This window comes from Polypterus senegalus, chromosome 1 (genome assembly GCF_016835505.1).
Source record: "Polypterus senegalus isolate Bchr_013 chromosome 1, ASM1683550v1, whole genome shotgun sequence".
NCBI lineage: Eukaryota > Metazoa > Chordata > Cladistia > Polypteriformes > Polypteridae > Polypterus > Polypterus senegalus.
In genome coordinates this window covers 104715565-104734788 of record NC_053154.1, presented here as the reverse complement: position 1 = coordinate 104734788, position 19224 = coordinate 104715565, and the positions used below count along the sequence as shown (strand labels likewise).

Sequence of the window (19224 nt, the reverse complement as noted above, 5' to 3'; positions counted from 1 at the left end):
GTAATAATACACTCCAAAGCAAGTCGGTGCTGACTCAGGCTGATGACATCATCATGTGCCGCGCCAGCCCGGTAGCTAACATCCCTTAACAATCGCTTTCTTTACCTTCGTTACCTTCTCTTCCTTCCTTAGCAATTATGCATCTTGCTTGCCATGGTCTTAGTGAATTATATATATATATATATATATATATATATATATATACTGCTCAAAAGAATTAAAGGAACACTTTTTAATCAGAGTATAGCATAAAGTCAATGAAACTTATGGGATATTAATCTGGTCAGTTAAGTAGCAGAGGGGTTGTTAATCAGTTTCAGCTGCTGTGGTGTTAATGAAATTAACAACAGATGCACTAGAGGGCAACAATGAGATGACCCCCAAAACAGGAATGGTTTAACAGGTGGAGGCCACTGACATTTTTTCCTCCTCATCTTTTCTGACTGTTTCTTCACTAGTTTTGCATTTGGCTACAGTCAGTGTCACTACTGGTAGCATGAGGCATACCTGGACCCTACAGAGGTTGCACAGGTAGTCCAACTTCTCCAGGATGGCACATCAATACGTGTCATTGCCAGAAGGTTTGCTGTGTCTCCCTGCACAGTCTCAAGGGCATGGAGGAGATTCTAGGAGACAAGCAGTTACTCTAGGAGAGCTGGAGAGGGCCATAGAAGGTCCATAACCCATCAGCAGGACCAGTATCTGCTCCTTTGGGCAAGGAGGAACAGGATGAGCACTGCCAGAGCCCTACAAAATGACCTCCAGCAGGCCACTGGTGTGAATGTCTCTGACCAAACAACCAGAAAGACTTCATGAGGGTGACCCAAGGGCCCCATGTCCTCTAATGGGCCCTGAGCTCACTGCCCAGCAGCATGCAGCTCGATTGGCATTCGCCATAGAATACCAGAATTGGCAGATGCACCACTGGTGCCCTGTGCTTTTACAGATGAGAGCAGGTTCACCCTGAGCACGTGACAGAAGTGAAAGGGTCTGGAGAAGCCATGGAGAACATTATGCTGCCTGTAACATCATTCAGCATGAGCAGTTTGGTGGTGGGTTAATGATTGTCTGGGGAGGCATATCCATGGAGGGTCACACAGACCGCTACAGGCTTGACAAAGGCACCTTGGCTGCCATTAGGTATCAGGATGAAATCCTTGGACCCATTGTCAGACCCTATGCTGGTACAGTGGCTCCTGGTGCACGACAATTCCTGGCCTCATGTGGTGAGAGTATGCAGGCAGTTCCTGGAGGATGAAGGAATTGATACCATTGACTGGCCACCACACTTTCCTGACCTAAATCCAATAGAACACCTCTGGGACATTATGTTTTGGTCCATCCAATGCCACCAGGTTGCACCTCAGACTGTCCAGGAGCTCAGTGATGCCCTGGTCCAGATCTGGGAGGAGATCCCCCACAACACCATCTGTCATCTCATTAGAAGCATGCACCGATGTTGTCAGGCATGTATACAAGAACACAGGGGCCATACAAAGTGCTGCGTACAATTTTGAGTTGCTGCAATTAAATTTTGGCAAAATGGACTAGCCTGCCACATAATTTTTTCACTCTGATTTTTGGGGTGTCTTTGAATTCAGGGCTCTGTAGGTTGATCATTTTCATTTCCATCAAACGATGTGGCATCCTTTCGTTCCTAACACATTACCAAGTCTATATCAGTATAGATATCCAGGAGGATTTCTTTTTCCCATTGAGATCTAATGTGTTTTCAAAGTGTTCCTTTAATTTTTTTGAGCAGTTTATATATATATAGATAAATCACTGCACTGACCGGAGTTACGTCCACAAACACATGTATCTGGGCTCCGACAGACGCTTACGAATGCTCTTGGCAGTTTGTTTACAATTGCACAAGCGGATACACGTGACCGCATTCGGGTCGTAACGCAAGATGTTGGTCGTAAATCAAAACAAAAATTTTGGTCGTAAATCAAGTTGTTTGCATGTCAGGCCGGTCGTATTTCAAGGGTCGACTGTATAGTGCTATTCCTCTGCATTTAGTTCCAGTCTTTTACTATTTTTTAATTTGTATATGTTTAAATTTACTTAAACCTCATAATAATATTACAAATAAATGACATCTGTCAAGAGGTGGGATATATTAAGCAACAAGTGAACAGTCGATTCTTGAAGGTGTTGTGTTAGAAGTGGGAAAAATGGTCAAGCATAAGGATCTGACAGACTTTGAAAAGGGCCAGATTGTGAAAGTTAGACAACTGGGTCAGAGCAACACCAAAACAGCAAGTCTTGTGTGGTGGTCCTGGGATGTAGTGGTTATTATCTTCTAAAGTGGTCCAAGGAAGGATAGCCAGTGAACCGGTGACTTGGTCATGGGCACCCAAGACTCATTGATATGTGTGGGGAGCAAAGGCTAGCCTATCTGGTCTGATCCCACAGAACACCTACTGAAGCACAAATTGCTGAAAATCACAAAACTTACCATGAGAGAAGTGTGTCGTACACACAGGGCATTGCAGGAAATGCATTGCTGCAGACCTGTCAGAGTGCCTATGGTGACTTTTGTCAACCACTAGAAGCACATACCATGGGCATGTGAGCGTTACAACTGGACTGTGGAGCAAATGAAAAGGTGTCCTGGACTAATGTGTCATGTTTTCTTTTAAATGATATGGACATGAAGGTGCCTATGTGTTGTATACCTGGGGAAGAAATGTTAGCAGGTTGCACTATGGGAAGAAGGCAAGACGACAATGTTCTGCTTGGGAAACCTTGGATCCTGACATTTATATGGATGTTACTTTGACATGTACTACCTGCCTAAAGATTGTTGCAGACCAGGTCCACCCCTTCATGACAGTTCTGTGGCCGCAGCTCAGTTGTGCACAACGATCCCCAAACAGAAACATTGTAATTTTTTTTTCTTTCTTCAAACTTTCCTCGTACTGTTTTTTTTTTGTTTTTTTTTTTTTTTTGCCTTTTTAGATTCCTGCAGTTGTCAGTGATATCTTTTGCTTCGTCAGCATTTGAAAAACATCCATTGGAATTTAACTCATTGTCACCCTCCTATAAAAACGGTAAGCACGAAAAAACAATAACAGTTCATATTAGAAAAAAAAAACTTTACATTTTTACAGCTCTCGATTGTGGCAAAAAGAAAAAAGATGTTGCCAGTGAATTCAGAGTTTCGCTGTCAACTTTCTTGAAAGACGGAGCAAAAAAAGAAGAAAAATCTCGGGTTGCAAACGTATGTGGACTGCTGCATTTGAAGACGTCAAAAAAGCAGTTTTTATGTGATTCAGTAATGCTTGTTCAAGAAACATTCCTATTAATGCGGCAGTCATTCAAGAAAATGTGAGGTTTGTAAACTCTCTTGGGACCTCTCCCAACTAGACAGCACGCCAAAGGGCATCCCGAAGTCCAATCTCTGCATCTATGGAAGACTGTTAGCCTGTTACCAGAGTAACAGCAGACTCAAAGTTATGCTGCGTCTCTCTGCCAAAGCAAGCAGAAAAGATATCAATGGGCGATGCAAGGTACATTGTAAATGTAGATAAAAGGACTTGATCAGTGATCTGGCCACAACCCTGCCTGACTGCTTTGTCTGTGTATAGCAGAATGGCAGATCACACTACAATAAATAATTGTGACGTTCCTGTTTCAAGCTAAATAAAGCTGGTTTTGCTAAAATACTGAGACTCAGCCTCGTTTTTTGGGGTGCAAGATAGGGACATAGTGCGACCCCAATCTTTTATGATTTGCTTCTGTGTCACTTCACTGCAGCGTTATGAGCCTGGCTTTGCCCTGCCCCATCAACGGACAAAGAATCTTCTACAGACGCTGCAATCGCGCTTCATTCTCGTTGGGTGGGGAGTGGGGGTCTCAAAAGAGTTCAGAAACTTCACAATATGAAGAAGAAAAGGATGATTCGGCTAGATTTCCATAATTCTTCACTCTGCATCTGATCCAGTTTGTTGTTTTGTGTTTTTTATATGCATGTTTTTCTTCTTAGATCCACATGCAGAATATGTGTGTCTTTTCACCACAGAGAGTCTTTAGTTTATGTACTTCATTTCTATAATCTCGTCTATCAGACTCTTCTGTCAGTGGATGCCACTTCAGCAGTCAGCAGTCAGTATACATAACGAAATAAAGTAAAATATATATTAGTTTACAGCTTGGCAGCACAGTGGCATTGTGGTTATTGCTGCGGCCTTACAGTTACAGAGTTGTAGACTAGGCATAGTTTGAGGATTTTGCACAATTTATTCATGTCTAAATGTTTTTTCTCCAGACATCCAGTTCACCTATTACAAGTGTGTGTGTGTCCGTCCCAGGTTTACTTACTCATTTTCAACTAATGCTGCTGGGATACTCCAGACCTAATAGCCCTGAACTGGATTCAATGGTACATAGATGGATTACCTTCATCTACTAGTACAGGGTGAGCCAAAATGAAGTACCACATTTCTCAAGGTCATTGTGCAAGGTAGAGACAGCCAGGTGGGTTGGGGTGGGGTCCTTTGATAGGCAGTCCCTTATAGTCTTCAGTCTGCAACATGCCTTGGTCCAGTGCACACTGTGCTTTCACTGTCAAAGCGTTTTTCAAAAACAATGAATCCATCATCACTACGCAACACACCTTCCCAACATGCTTCTGCCTTAGGCATTTCCAACACGTCTTTGAGGAGGATGTTGCATGAGGACCTTAATTTCCATCAATACAAAATGATGGTAGTGTAGGAACTCACTGAGAGAGACTGAGAGAACCATAGAGAGTTGCACTCGAACATTCTGCAAACCGTTCATCAAGATGCCATCGTCAATTGAATGGTTGCGTAAATTAGCAAAACTTTTGCTATTGGGCCGAAACTAACCCTTGTGATCTTCATAAGAAACCCCTGCACAGTGAGTGTGTCACTGTTTGGTGTGCCATTGCAAAATTTGCCATTGTAGGCCCTTACTTTTTTTGAGAAAGGGGGGAACAATGGTCACAGTCACTTCAGAATGTTACATTGACATGCTAGAGAACTTTTTTCATCCCCAACTGGAAAAATGGATGAGGTGCATGCCTAGTTTAAACAGGAATGGAGCATCAGCTCATACAACGTGGAGATCCATGCAAGTTTTTGGGAAATGTCTCCGGGTAGGCAGATCTCCCTCCGCAGTACTGTCAGGTGGCCTTCACATTCGCTTCATCTCACTCCATGCAGTTTCTTCTTGTGGGGCTAGTCGAAGGTATACACGCACTAACCTCAAAACCTTGAAGCCCTCAAGAACGCTATTCCCCTTGAAATGGCCGAACGAGTCATGCGAGTGTAGAGTGTATCATTAATGATGGCCACCACCTTAAAGACATCATTTTTAAAATACAGTTAAAAAATCTATTTTGTATACCCTTTTTTGTGTTGTAATGAAATTTATTTTATCTTATAGCATTTTTGTAGAATAAACGTTGTTTGAAATGTGGTACTTCTTTTTCACTCACCTTGTTTATTAGAACAGTAGCCAAATTGTCATTACTTTCACAAGGCTGAAGTACATTTTTGTTTGCCATCTTTATGGAAAATTAGTATTCAGACGTTATTCAATAGTTGAGCAAAAAAAGTTAATTTTGTTGCCATTTCTTATACTACCAGAAAATTAAACTGCAAAAAGTAACATTCAACTACTGCTATTGTGTGTTTACAATCTTTTGTATTAATGAATAAATATGCTTTAAAAAGTGTTATAATATGAACTGTTTTTAATGCTGCCAGTACTCCAAAATACCATAATTCTATGTGCATAATTATAGATGTGTGTGAGATTCCCCCAACGACTATGAACTGTATACACTGTATACACAAATGAACTGATGCTTGGACCGACAGACATCTGTGAACATACTTTTTTCAATCAGAGAATGAATGCAATGCCTATGTTCATTTATTTGGTCTGAGTAGGACAATATTAAAATCAATTAATTTAATAATCTTGTCATCTCATTTTACAAATGTGTGACAATACATGTTAAACAATTGCAGATAATATAATCTGTAACAATGTTTAAAGTAATTCCATATTGGGGAAAAATAGTTCAATAATGCGAGCATATGTGTGTTTTTTTTTTTTTTTTTTAAATAACAAGTTTGATTTCTGTACTTAGGTGCTGAAATTCACCTATGCATACAAAAGCATTTCCAGACGTGACTTCTGCCATTTTCCTTTTCGACATGTGTTGGTGCTGTGCTGTAGCATTACCGCTATGAGCCATTTTTCATGTGTAGTTTTTATATACATAACAAATAAAGTAAAATATATATTAGTTTTCAGCTTGGGACAGTGGATTGTGGTTTTGCGCGCCTTTCAGTTACAGAGTTGTAGACTAGGCATAGTTTGAGATTTTTCACAATTTATTCATGCTAAATTTTTTTCTCCAGACATCCAGTTCACCTATTACAAGTGTGTGTGTGTCCGTCCCCCGGTTTTCTTTCCCTTTTCAACTAATGCTGCTGGGGCCCAATAAAACCCCCGAACTGGGTTCAATGGTACATAGATGGATTACCTTCATCTACTAGTACAGGGTGAGCCAAAATGAAGTACCACATTTTCGGCTTTTCAAGGGAGAGGGCAGCCAGGTGGGGTTGGGGGGGGGTCCTTTGATAGGGAGTCCCTTATAGTCTTCCCGTCTGCAACAGCCTTTGGGCCAGGCACAACCCAGTCAAAGCGTTTTTTAAAAAAAAATGAACCATCATCACACCAACACACCTTCCCCAAAATGCTTCTGCCTTTTGGCATTTCCAACACGCCTTTGAGGGGGATGTTTATGAGGGCCAATTTCCTCAATACAAAATGATGGTGTGAAACTCACTGGGGAGACTGAGAGAACCATAGAGATTGCACTAAATTCTGCAAACCGTCATCAAGATGCCATCCCAATTGAATGGTTAAAAAACAAAAAATTTTGCTATTAAACTAACCCTTTTTGGGTTTTTATAAAAACCCCCGCACAGTGAGTGTGTACTGTTTGGTGTGCCATTGAAAATTTGCCATTGTAGGCCCTTTTCTTTTTGAGAAAGGGGGGAACAATGGTCACATACTTAGAATGTTACATTGACATGCTAGAGAACTTTTTTATCCCCAACTGGAAATGGATGAGGGATGCCTAGTTTAAACAGGAATGGGGATCAGTCATACAACGGGAGATCCATGAAGTTTTGGGGAAAAGCTCCGGTAAGATCTCCCCCCTCGAGTACTGTCAGGTGGCCCTTTACATTCGCTTCATCTCACCCATGCAGTTTCTTCTGTGGGGCTAGTCGGTATACACGCACTAACCTCAAAACCTTGAAGCCCTCAAGAACGCTATTCCCCTTGAAATGGCCGAACGAGTCATGCGAGTGTAGAGTGTATCATTAATGATGGCCACCACCTTAAAGACATCATTTTTAAAATACAGTTAAAAAATCTATTTTGTATACCCTTTTTTGTGTTGTAATGAAATTTATTTTATCTTATAGCATTTTGTAGAATAAACGTTGTTTGAAATGTGGTACTTCTTTTCACTCACCTTGTTTATTAGAACAGTAGCCAAATTGTCATTACTTTTCACAAGGCTGAAGTACATTTTGTTTGCCATCTTTATGGAAAATTAGTATTCAGACGTTATTCAATAGTTGAGCAAAAAAGTTAATTTTGTTGCCATTTCTTATACTACCAGAAAATTAAACTGCAAAAAGTAACATTCAACTACTGCTATTGTGTGTTTACAATCTTTTGTATTAATGAATAAATATGCTTTAAAAAGTGTTATAATATGAACTGTTTTTAATGCTGCCAGTACTCCAAAATACCATAATTCTATGTGCATAATTATAGATGTGTGTGAGATTCCCCCAACGACTATGAACTGTATACATGTATACACAAATGAACTGATGCTTGGACCGACAGACATCTGTAGAACATACTTTTTTCAATCAGAGAATAGATACAATGCTATGTTCATTTATTTGGTCTAGAGTAGGAAATATTAAAATCAATTAATTTAATAATCTTGTCATCTCATTTTACAAATGTGTGACAATACATTTAAACAATTGCAGATAATATAATCTTAACATTGTTTAAAGTAATTCCATATTGGGAAAAATAGTTCAATAATGCGACATATGTGTGTTTTTTAAATAACAAGTTTGATTTCTGTACTTAGGTGCTGAAATTCACCTATGCATACAGAAAGCATTTCCAGGCGTGACTTCTGCCATTTTCCTTTTCGACATGTGTTGGTGCTGTGCTGTAGCATTACCCCTATGAGCCATTTTCATGTGTAGTTTTTACTCACATTTTTCTCACATTTCTAATACTGTAAAAAAAACTGGGACTGTTACATTTTCAGAACTTTGGTATTGAATTAGTACTGAAATGTTGGTTCTTTTAACATTCCTACCTTCTCCGTACCACCTTGCCCGTCATGGGACTAGACTTGTCAGTTTTTTCACATTTCTTTGTTTCTGCCCCATAGGTGAAATTCCAGATGTGGCCTTTCGGGTTACCACCATAACATGTTACAGTCTCCTTTTTCCTGTAATTTTTTTTATGCTTGTCACCTTTCCCATTACAAGTAGACATGGTTTTGAGATCATATCAGTATCATAAAAGGAAGGAATGAACAGACATAAGATTCGTTTCAGGGGTGACGAAAGAACAACCCCCTTTTTTAAAGTGACTTATTTGAGTTGAAAAGAAAGGGGAAAAATTAAAAAGGTGTATAACGTGTTTTGCCTAGACCAATTTGGGCAATGTCAGTCTGTAGGCCGGTGACTGCAGTTTTATTCCAACCAGTTTCTTTAAAAGAAGTCATTTTTGCTGATGAAGCACTTACTGCTTATTTTCATTGTGATGCTCCCTTTTAGTGGTCTAAGCATTAGGCTCCCAACCCTTAATTTCTTATTTCAATCTTAAACCGATGCATTCACTGTTTTAATTGCTCCTTATTTGCAATAAGATGTAAATGACAAAGCAGCCAGCAGTTCTCCATGTACCTTTTTCCATTTACATCTTTTGTGTTCATTGCACTGTTTGATTTAAAAACACTAGAGAAACATTTGACAGACTGAGATAATTTTGAAGCTAGTCATTTGGATGATATCCTTATGATATCTAAAATATCGAACCCACATTGGTAGACCTACAAGCCACAAAATTAAATAAGGTCTGAGATTGGCAAAAAACTGGTTTCTAATTAAGCAATTGAGTTGGGAAAGAAAACCCGTAGCCATTGCAATTCTCTAGAACCAACTAGACTACAGTGAGTGTGTCACTGTTTGGTGTGCCATTGCAAAATTTGCCATTGTAGGCCCTTACTTTTTTTGAGAAAGGGGGGAACAATGGTCACAGTCACTTCAGAATGTTACATTGACATGCTAGAGAACTTTTTTCATCCCCAACTGGAAAAATGGATGAGGTGCATGCCTAGTTTAAACAGGAATGGAGCATCAGCTCATACAACGTGGAGATCCATGCAAGTTTTGGGAAATGTCTCCGGTAGGCAGATCTCCTCCTCCAGTAATGTCAGGTGGCCTTCACATTCGCTTCATCTCACTCCATGCAGTTTCTTCTTGTGGGCTAGTCAAGGTATACACGCACTAACCTCAAAACCTTGAAGCCCTCAAGAACGCTATTCCCCTTGAAATGGCCGAACGAGTCATGCGAGTGTAGAGTGTATCATTAATGATGGCCACCACCTTAAAGACATCATTTTTAAAATACAGTTAAAAAATCTATTTTGTATACCCTTTTTTGTGTTGTAATGAAATTTATTTTATCTTATAGCATTTTTGTAGAATAAACGTTGTTTGAAATGTGGTACTTCTTTTTCACTCACCTTGTTTATTAGAACAGTAGCCAAATTGTCATTACTTTCACAAGGCTGAAGTACATTTTTGTTTGCCATCTTTATGGAAAATTAGTATTCAGACGTTATTCAATAGTTGAGCAAAAAAAGTTAATTTTGTTGCCATTTCTTATACTACCAGAAAATTAAACTGCAAAAAGTAACATTCAACTACTGCTATTGTGTGTTTACAATCTTTTGTATTAATGAATAAATATGCTTTAAAAAGTGTTATAATATGAACTGTTTTTAATGCTGCCAGTACTCCAAAATACCATAATTCTATGTGCATAATTATAGATGTGTGTGAGATTCCCCCAACGACTATGAACTGTATACACTGTATACACAAATGAACTGATGCTTGGACCGACAGACATCTGTGAACATACTTTTTTCAATCAGAGAATGAATGCAATGCCTATGTTCATTTATTTGGTCTGAGTAGGACAATATTAAAATCAATTAATTTAATAATCTTGTCATCTCATTTTACAAATGTGTGACAATACATGTTAAACAATTGCAGATAATATAATCTGTAACAATGTTTAAAGTAATTCCATATTGGGGAAAAATAGTTCAATAATGCGAGCATATGTGTGTTTTTTTTTTTTTTTTTAAATAACAAGTTTGATTTCTGTACTTAGGTGCTGAAATTCACCTATGCATACAAAAAGCATTTCCAGACGTGACTTCTGCCATTTTCCTTTTCGACATGTGTTGGTGCTGTGCTGTAGCATTACCGCTATGAGCCATTTTTCATGTGTAGTTTTTACTCACATTTTTCTCACATTTCTAATACTGTAAAAAAAACTGGGACTGTTACATTTTCAGAACTTTGGTATTGAATTAGTACTGAAATGTTGGTTCTTGCAACATTCCTACCTTCTCCCGTACCCACCTTGCCGTCATGGTACTAGACTTTGTCAGTTTTGTCACATTTCTTTGTTTCTGCCCCCATAGGTGAAATTGCCAGATGTGGCCTTTCGGGTTACCACCATAACATGTTACAGTCTCCTTTTTTCCTGTAATTTTTTTTCATGCTTGTCACCTTTCCCATTACAAGTAGACATGGTTTTGAGATCATATCAGTATCATAAAAGGATAGGAATGAACAGACATAAGATTCGTTTCAGGGGTGACAGAAAGAACAACCCCCTTTTTAATGTGACTTATTTGAGTTGAAAAGAAAGGGAACAATTAAAAAAGGTGTATAACAGTGTTATTGCCTAGACCAGGGGTGGACAATGTCAGTCATGTAGAGCCCCGGTGACTGCAGGTTTTTATTCCAAACCAGTTTCTTAATGAGAAGTCAATTATTGCTGATGAAGCACTTACTGCTTATGTGTCATTGTGATGCTCCCTTTTAGTGGTCTCGCTTGTTAAGGCTCCCAACCCTTAATTGCTTATTTCAATCTTAAACCGATGCATTCACTGTTTTAATTACTCCTTATTAGCAATAAGATGTAAATGACAAAGCAGCCAGCAGTACTCCATGTACCTTTTTTCCATTTACATCTGTGTGTGTTCATCATGCACTGTTTGATTTAAAAAAACACTTAAGAGAAACATTTGACAGACTGAAGATAATCCGTTTTAGGCTTCAAGTCATTTGGATGATATCCTTATGATATCTAAGATATACGAACCTTACATTGCGTAGACCTACAAGCCACAAAATTAAAAAAGGTCTGAGATTGGCAAAGACTGGTTTCTAATTAAGCAATTGAGTTGGAATGAAAACCTGTAGCCATTGCAATTCTCTAGAACCAACTAGACTAGACTAAACTAGAGTGAATGAGAAGATTTCCTTAAGCAGAGCTTTATTAACAGTTAGCAATAGTTCTGTTTCATTTCAGTTACTTTTAAAGAGTTGTGCACCATTTAATTTATTTAAAGGAAGTTGTGAGCCAGAGGATCTCTTAACATCCACTTTGACAACTGAAATTGGTCTGAGAGTCATCTTCATAAATATGATACCCCAGCCCAAAGCAATAACAAAAATAATCAGAAAGAAGCATGTAGAAAGGTCAAGAACATATGACTAAGAAACTTTTTGTTTGGCAGGCACTAAACTGGACCTGCTTTTGCTACTTAAAAGAAAATTACCTGCTGAGATTGTCGTCCTACTGGGAGACTGAAATAATGAATGATTGATATGTCTGCAAGGAAAAGTTGGCCTTACCTGAAGCTGGACAGTGAATTGTTATTGAATTTCTGTCTAATTTTGGCTTGTTAGTAATAAAGACAATGTTTTAACACAAGGTTGTTCATATGTGTACCTGGTACTATCGTAAATGTAAGTAATTGAGCATGTAATTGTCATCTAATCTGAAGGTTTATGTTCTCAAAAATATGGTAAAGAGAATTGTTTATCTGTCTACTGATGACCACATGATGGTGGACCGACCTGAAAAGGTAGCAAGAGTGTGCCAGGAACAATTAGCAGAAACCTTTCATTCATAGCAGTTCAGCTGTCTCCTCCGGAAAAAAGATTGTTCTTTTCTAGAGAGTTTAGGCGAATGTAGTCTTTATGAATTTTGGTTAAGAACTACTAGTAAAAACAGGAAGCAAGACGCAATGGGCAAAAATTTGCAATCAAAGAAGCCATTGGTTGGCACCAGGGAAGCTGTCAAGTTGAAAAAAGATGCCTTTTGTTCAATGTTAACTGATGAGTCCCCGGCAGGTGCAGTAAAAGCTGAGGTGAGAGCCTGTATATAGTGGAAGTTTGAAACCGTAGACAAGATAATTAAAACTACTATTGAGAGGCTATCTTTTTGTAGCTACAAGGTCCAAAGCTCTGAAGTTTTCCCACCTTCTTCTGTATGGACTATCTCAGCTTTTAAGTCCCACTTGAAGACTCACTAATTTAGTTTAGTATACAGTATCCGGATTAGAGCTGCTGAATAACTGTATATTTAAGGAAAATGCATGAAACAGTTAAGAAATGTAATTTTGGTCTATGACAGTTCCCATAATGAGAGAATGGGTAAAAAGTATTTTCATTGCTTTATTTAAACAGTAGATGTAATATGCTCATAATCTATGAACGAGATTCATCTTTATTATGTTTTAATATTGACTGGAAGGAAAGGTCTTTCTTTCTTTATATATACCCTTATTATGAAGAACACCAGTTTATATATTTCTTCTCCTAACATTTTTATATCAAGATTCTCTATAAAGGTGAATTTCTCTTGTGTTGAAAGATATTTTTGCCTTACTTGTGTGCAGCTTGGTTCAGTTTCACTTCTTGGAAAATCTCCAGCCGTACATTTCTCTGGCAGTGACCCATCTGTTAAGCAGCAAGAGCTTCTGGTTATAAAAACGTTGATGATTATTGTTATAAAATAGTACACAGTATGCACCCTTTGAGGCATGAAGTGTCTCTGACTTGAGGAAAAGCCCTCACATTTTCATCACTGGCAAAGTTTCTGCCACCCTGTGAGTTAACCTGTCAGGCATGAACTGCCAACTCTGTTATGTAGTAAATACACATTTTTAGCATGTTACATCCAAGATATGTACAGTTTTTTTTTATATACGAATATTCAACTTATTAAATTAAAAATATTATTAAAATATTATAGTTAATCCAAGCAAAAGGAAAAACATGGAGTCATCTTTCTGAGGAACATCAAAACAGCACAGAGCAACAGAAATTGTTGAAAACAAAATTTCACAGGACTTTGTTTAATCTTTCTGTCATCTTTTCTTCTTGCCACTCTTTTGTCTTTATCTCTTCGTCCACTTCTCAATTTATATGTCACTGTTATTATTCTTTTGACTTCCTCATTTGCATTTTATTTTTCTGTCTGTTGGTTTCCCATCAAAATTCTTGAATTTTCTTGTTTTATGTTTTTGTCTGTCATTTTTCCATTTTTTTTTATTAATGATTCTTAATGTTTCAATATTACTGTCTTTCTCTTTCTCTCTGCCATTTGTATATATATTTTTTTAACTGTTCTGTCCACTTCCTATCTCAGTGTGATTTTTCTGCCTATTTGTTTTTGCAAAGGTTCATCTACCCTTGAGGTTTACCTGAATGCATGTGTTTCTCTATCTTATTGTTCTTTTGACACAGGGAACAGGCTAACAGGATCCAGTAAACATTATAAATATAGTCCACAAGTGTTTTCTTTTCGTTTCTTCTATTTTTCTTTCAAAGCTTGTAAATGAACTACTACTACTATGTAAGAAAGTAATGATTAAAATGGATAAATTCCACAAATAAATCCACTCATTTTTTAAACTACTTATTACAGTTTCAGGGTTACATAAAAATTAGCACAAGCCATGAACTAACCCTAAATTGAGCTCTAGTTCATCACAGGGCTTTCTTGCTCACAAGCACACATTCATTCACAATTCATATTTCTGTAATTTTCTCTGTTTCTGAATTTTCCCTACTACATTTCAGCCTCTTTATCTCTCCTACCATTTATTTTTTAATCTATTTACATTAATCTTTTAATTTGCTTCAAGGAACACAGTTTATTTAAGATTTTTATGTCAAAATTCTCTTTTCCCTATGGAGCATTCATCATCAGAATACTTATAATTTGTCTCTTCAATAAACTGTTTTGCCAGACTTACTCTTGACGCCAATTGACTGAAAAACCCATATGTAGATCTATGAAATGTGTACTGGATCCTGCCCCTGCTCAGTAATATACCCCAAACACTGAAAATTCACTCTGTACATCAAAGTAATAGCAGAGATCTGCCACCAGCGTAGTTGCAATGAAAATCACTGATGAAAGAAAGATATAAATGGTTTTGGAGAATTATTTGTTATTAGTTATTACAATATTGTTAAATCACAAAAATGCAACATTACTATAAAGGAGCTGTGTCTTTCCATGCTGAAAATCTCAAATTATATTCATCATTGTGTATTTTGTACCCGGGTTTCACATATGTAAAGGTTTTTTTTTTATGCTGTATGGATTTCTTTTGTAAAGGTATACAGTAATTTTTTTGGTTAGGGTTATTTGGCTGAGGGGCTTCATCAGTCTTTGCTATCTGAAAGTTATTAATTTTCTTATATAGGTTGATGTGATTGGGCTGTCTAAATTAAAAAATTTAAGCTATTTAATTCTTCAGATGGAATTAGGTGTCATTTAGTTTGGTTTCTGGATTCTTTATTATGACAATATTTTGTTGTTCTAATACTAATGTTGTCTTGCTTTCCATTAACTATTTTTGTAACCTTCTGTAAGAAGAGCAGTAGATCTTAAAGATACAGTTGAATTTACATCTGAACTATATATTGCTTTTAATTTTTGCACAGAGTAATGACCAAAGGCACTTTTACATCTAGTTCGTTTGGGCTGTTTTTTCTGAGCTTTGACTTCCCTGAAAGTCTGGTTTATTTAGATAGATGGGAATAAGCCAGTCACACTGGTGCAGACAAAAACAACCATACCGAGACCATTTGGAATGGGTGGTCTCTGTGCAGTAACAAGTGAACCCTGGAGTGGTTCACATGAGGTCTGTATGTGATCCAGCATTAGATTGATTTAACTACATGAAATACTGTGCATTATGCGTGACATCTTTTGTACTGTGGTAGCTGTGCTGAGTGTGCTGTTGGCAATTGGAGAATCTCATTCATGACATAATGAGTCAAGGATTAAAAACAATAAAAAAGTAATACAATAAATATGCACACAGTTACAAATATAAAATAATTTGCAAAAAAAACTCACACAACTATTTGCTCAGTCAAAGCAGCACCGATCCAGTCTCGGAGCCTCTTGTACATGTGCTATCGAACAGCAGGTTTGTTTTTTTAATATCATTGCAAATTTACTTGTGATTTGGTCAATCAGAACACATACAGAGGTGAGAAGAAATTAACAGCAGTGCCATGTAAGCCCACAAATTAAACATCGTTATCTTACACCATGAGTACACTATATGTGCAGGTTGGATGTCCTCTCAATCCTCACACTAACATTGGCATGTTAATCAATATGAAAAAAATTCAATAACAAATAATGTACAACAGTTAAGACAGTGTGATTTGAGATAAACTAAATTGAGATTATGCTCATATTGGGGCTACTGTAGAGTAAATACACATTATCATACAGTTAAATGAAAGTTACATGATAGGTCTGTCATAAAACTGAAACACATCAGCTTATGTTATCAACAGAGCTTGTCTCCTGTTGTACACTCAGTTATTTGAAAACATGTTCTTCTTCCAGTTTATAACCATTGAAAATGCAGCTGAGTGCAAATACAAACATGATTTTTTAATGAAGTGAAAAAATGTTTCTGGCCAATGAAAGTCTATGACTCACACCCACAGGATGTTTATTGATATGCTTAGTTCTCTTGAAAGTTTACAGTGTGAAACACAACCAAACTAAAAATGGAAACAAGGTTAAAAAAAGTCTCCTAATTCGGAACAAAGCAAATGGACTATGTGTATAAAAATGCCTAAAATGACTGATGCATCAACAGGAAAAGACTGTTTTGTCCATCATCGGGTTTACCCCTTTCTTCTTCTTCAGGAATAGTGGCTTGTAATTGGCTGGTCATCTTCAGCCTATGCTTCACCATGATGTGCTCTTTTGATCCCACGGGCAGAACCTTTGTGAAACTGAAAGCCACCAAAAGAAGACAGCGAAACCTAAGAACTTACAACTTGAGGTGAGAGTGGTGTTTTGAAGCACTAAATTGTTAGTTTTAGACTGCATGTCTTCTAAAAAACTGAATAGTTTTTTCATTTGCAGTCATTGTCTTTGCTGCAATATTTGGTTGCTCTGCATAGTGAAATGTCAGATCAGTTGGGAGAGACTTTAATCATTCTGTATTTAATGAGACCAAGCCTAGCATGTTAGCTTAATAGGGAATGGGGTGTGAATCTATTAGATTTTAAGTATGACATTTCTGTGTATACACATGTACAATACATAAGTGAGCAAAATATTGTGCAGTTGCACGTCATTTCTGAAAGTTTGTATACTGTACGTATAACTTATGTTATATTCTGCATTGGGTTTATTCATTGAATAGTTCTACAACAGAAACACATATACAGGTATGTACACACAGCTATACATTGTCCTGCTGTTTTTTAGTGTTTAGACGGCTTTCCCATTATTACTGCTATTCTCAGATGCGACAACAGTAGTGGGTTTTGGCTTTCAATGTATCCAGTATTAATCAAAGTATGACATGGTAACTTCAGAATCATTGTTCTGCATTGTTCTTATACTTCTGCTAGACATCGTCTGGAAGAAGGCCAGGCCAGCACCTGGACACGACGGCTGAAATGGTTCATGTGTTGCACAAGAACCCAGGATTCACAGTCAGTAAGTATTATAGTACCTACCTCACTCTACAGAAAGCACTTCTGATAAATATTTCGTCTGTGTTTAAATCATGGCTTTTTGTGTTTGATTTTTAGGTGTGAATTATAAGTATCTTTTTAGTTCAAAGTTCTATCTGTAAACATTTTTGGGAATGGTCATTTACTAAGTTCTCCTTTATAGAAAACTTGGATTTAATGTTATTTACATTTTTATATTTTGACTGTGGGCCATATTGAAGTTCCTGAATCAAGATTGTCAGACCCCTGATTTAGTGTCTACCAAAAGTGTATATTTCTTGTGCTTTAATCTGACATAAGGAACCCAGCACAGTATCAAGTTAACATCAAAAATGTTCCTGCTCACATTAGTTAATGTAATGATTGTTGTTGAGCCACATGTTCTATGCGCAGAAATCCACAGTACATTATGCTACACATAGTACTTCAAGAGTGGCTTATTTGTTTATGACTAAAGATTAAACTTATAATTAAGCGTTATGTAATGACTGGCAATATGGAGGATATTTATCTTGAACAATTACTAAAGCTGTCATCTCTCAGATTGAATCTGCAGTTTACAACAGACTTTTATTCACTTGTGCACCCACATCATAAGCCAAATAAAATGGGTAAAAATTGTATCAGGTCCATGAATGTAATTTAGAAATTCAATAAAAATGAATGTTTTTATTAGTAAGATATGTACCTTATAAATTAAAGAAAATATGTATTTGTCTGGTTATAGTATTTTAGATGTGTTGGCACTTTTGAAATGTGATACAGTTTATTCTTCAAGGAAATATGTTGAGAAATTTGAATTTTTATGGAGATTTCTCGAATACAGCACATTGTACAAAGTTTTGACATTTCTGAACCTCCCATTGAAAAGTATTGGTGAATATGAAAATGAATCTGTTTTAAAACAGAGAAACATTCTATGCAACTTAAATTACTGATTACTTAAACTGTTTCAAATTTACTTTAAGAGAGGTCACTTTAGCGTCTGTTTGCTGTATATTTTACTCATTTACTTGTCTGACAGCCGCTTCTGATGGAAAAACAGATCACCAAGTTAAGCAAATGCTGGGTGAGGCTTGTGTGAGGTAAAGTAAAAACTTAAAAATTACAAAATGTACGCATGGCAGAACATTCACATATACTCTGACATGGTTAACTGATTTGAAAGTTTAAGCATTTTAAATAGTTTTATTTACTTTAACAAAGAGTGAATTATCACTTTTTTAATATATTTTTTTAACAATGAGTTGTGTTCAGAAATAAGCACAATAATAAAATGCAATTGAATGCATTAGTAGACTACTTTAAATGCTTGATTTTTAACTGCACTTTTACAATATCATGTCATTACAAATTAATCCTTAATAGTTTTGTGGTGGCTCACTAGCTTTCGTAGACAACAAAATGGCATTAATCAATATGATATTCTTAGTTGTTGGTTATGGTGTTTGGTGACAAATTGTAGTTCATTTTACTGATGAAATACTGTAAAGAATGTGTATCATGAAGTAGCATGTAATTTATTGAAATCCCAAATGCTTTATTGCATTCTGGGCAGAGCACCAAGACTGGTTTATCTATTTATTATTTTCCTATTTTATACAACTTTTGAGTCTTTCTAATGTTGTATATGTATGTAGTGTACTTCATGATTTTTCTCTTAATTTTCTTGACCTCCCTGTGACTACTGTCTGACTGATAGTGTTGAAGTGTGTTCAAGATGGCTGCTTTGAGGTCTTGTCGCTGAGTGGATGTCAAATTAGGACCGAAATCAAGGGTGTTGTTTTGAGTGAAGACAGAACAAGGCTGTCTGGAGTAAGCAACGGGATCCCTTTCCTTCCATGGTTTCAACAGATTTGCGTGGTATACTCATTCAAATGGTCAGCAATTTGGCTGTTTCTCCAAATAATCGACAAGCCCCTTCCTCTCCTTAATTTTGTATGGACCTTTCCAATGTGCCAGTAATTTGGAGTGGGTAATGAAAATCAAGACCATGACTCAATCTCTGGGTCAGAATTCC

General features: G+C 37.0%; 1 protein-coding gene across 2 annotated transcripts in view; it reads left to right on the top strand.

Annotated features, from left to right (window-relative positions):
* Positions 1 to 19224, top strand: part of dagla (diacylglycerol lipase, alpha) — a 326959-nt gene that overhangs the window by 172726 nt on the left and 135009 nt on the right. For both annotated transcript variants that reach the window (XM_039755392.1, XM_039755401.1), the window contains 2 exons: positions 16384 to 16522; positions 17100 to 17187. In XM_039755392.1, the coding sequence (XP_039611326.1) occupies positions 16384 to 16522; positions 17100 to 17187 (227 nt within the window). The remainder of the gene's footprint in view (positions 1 to 16383; positions 16523 to 17099; positions 17188 to 19224) is intronic.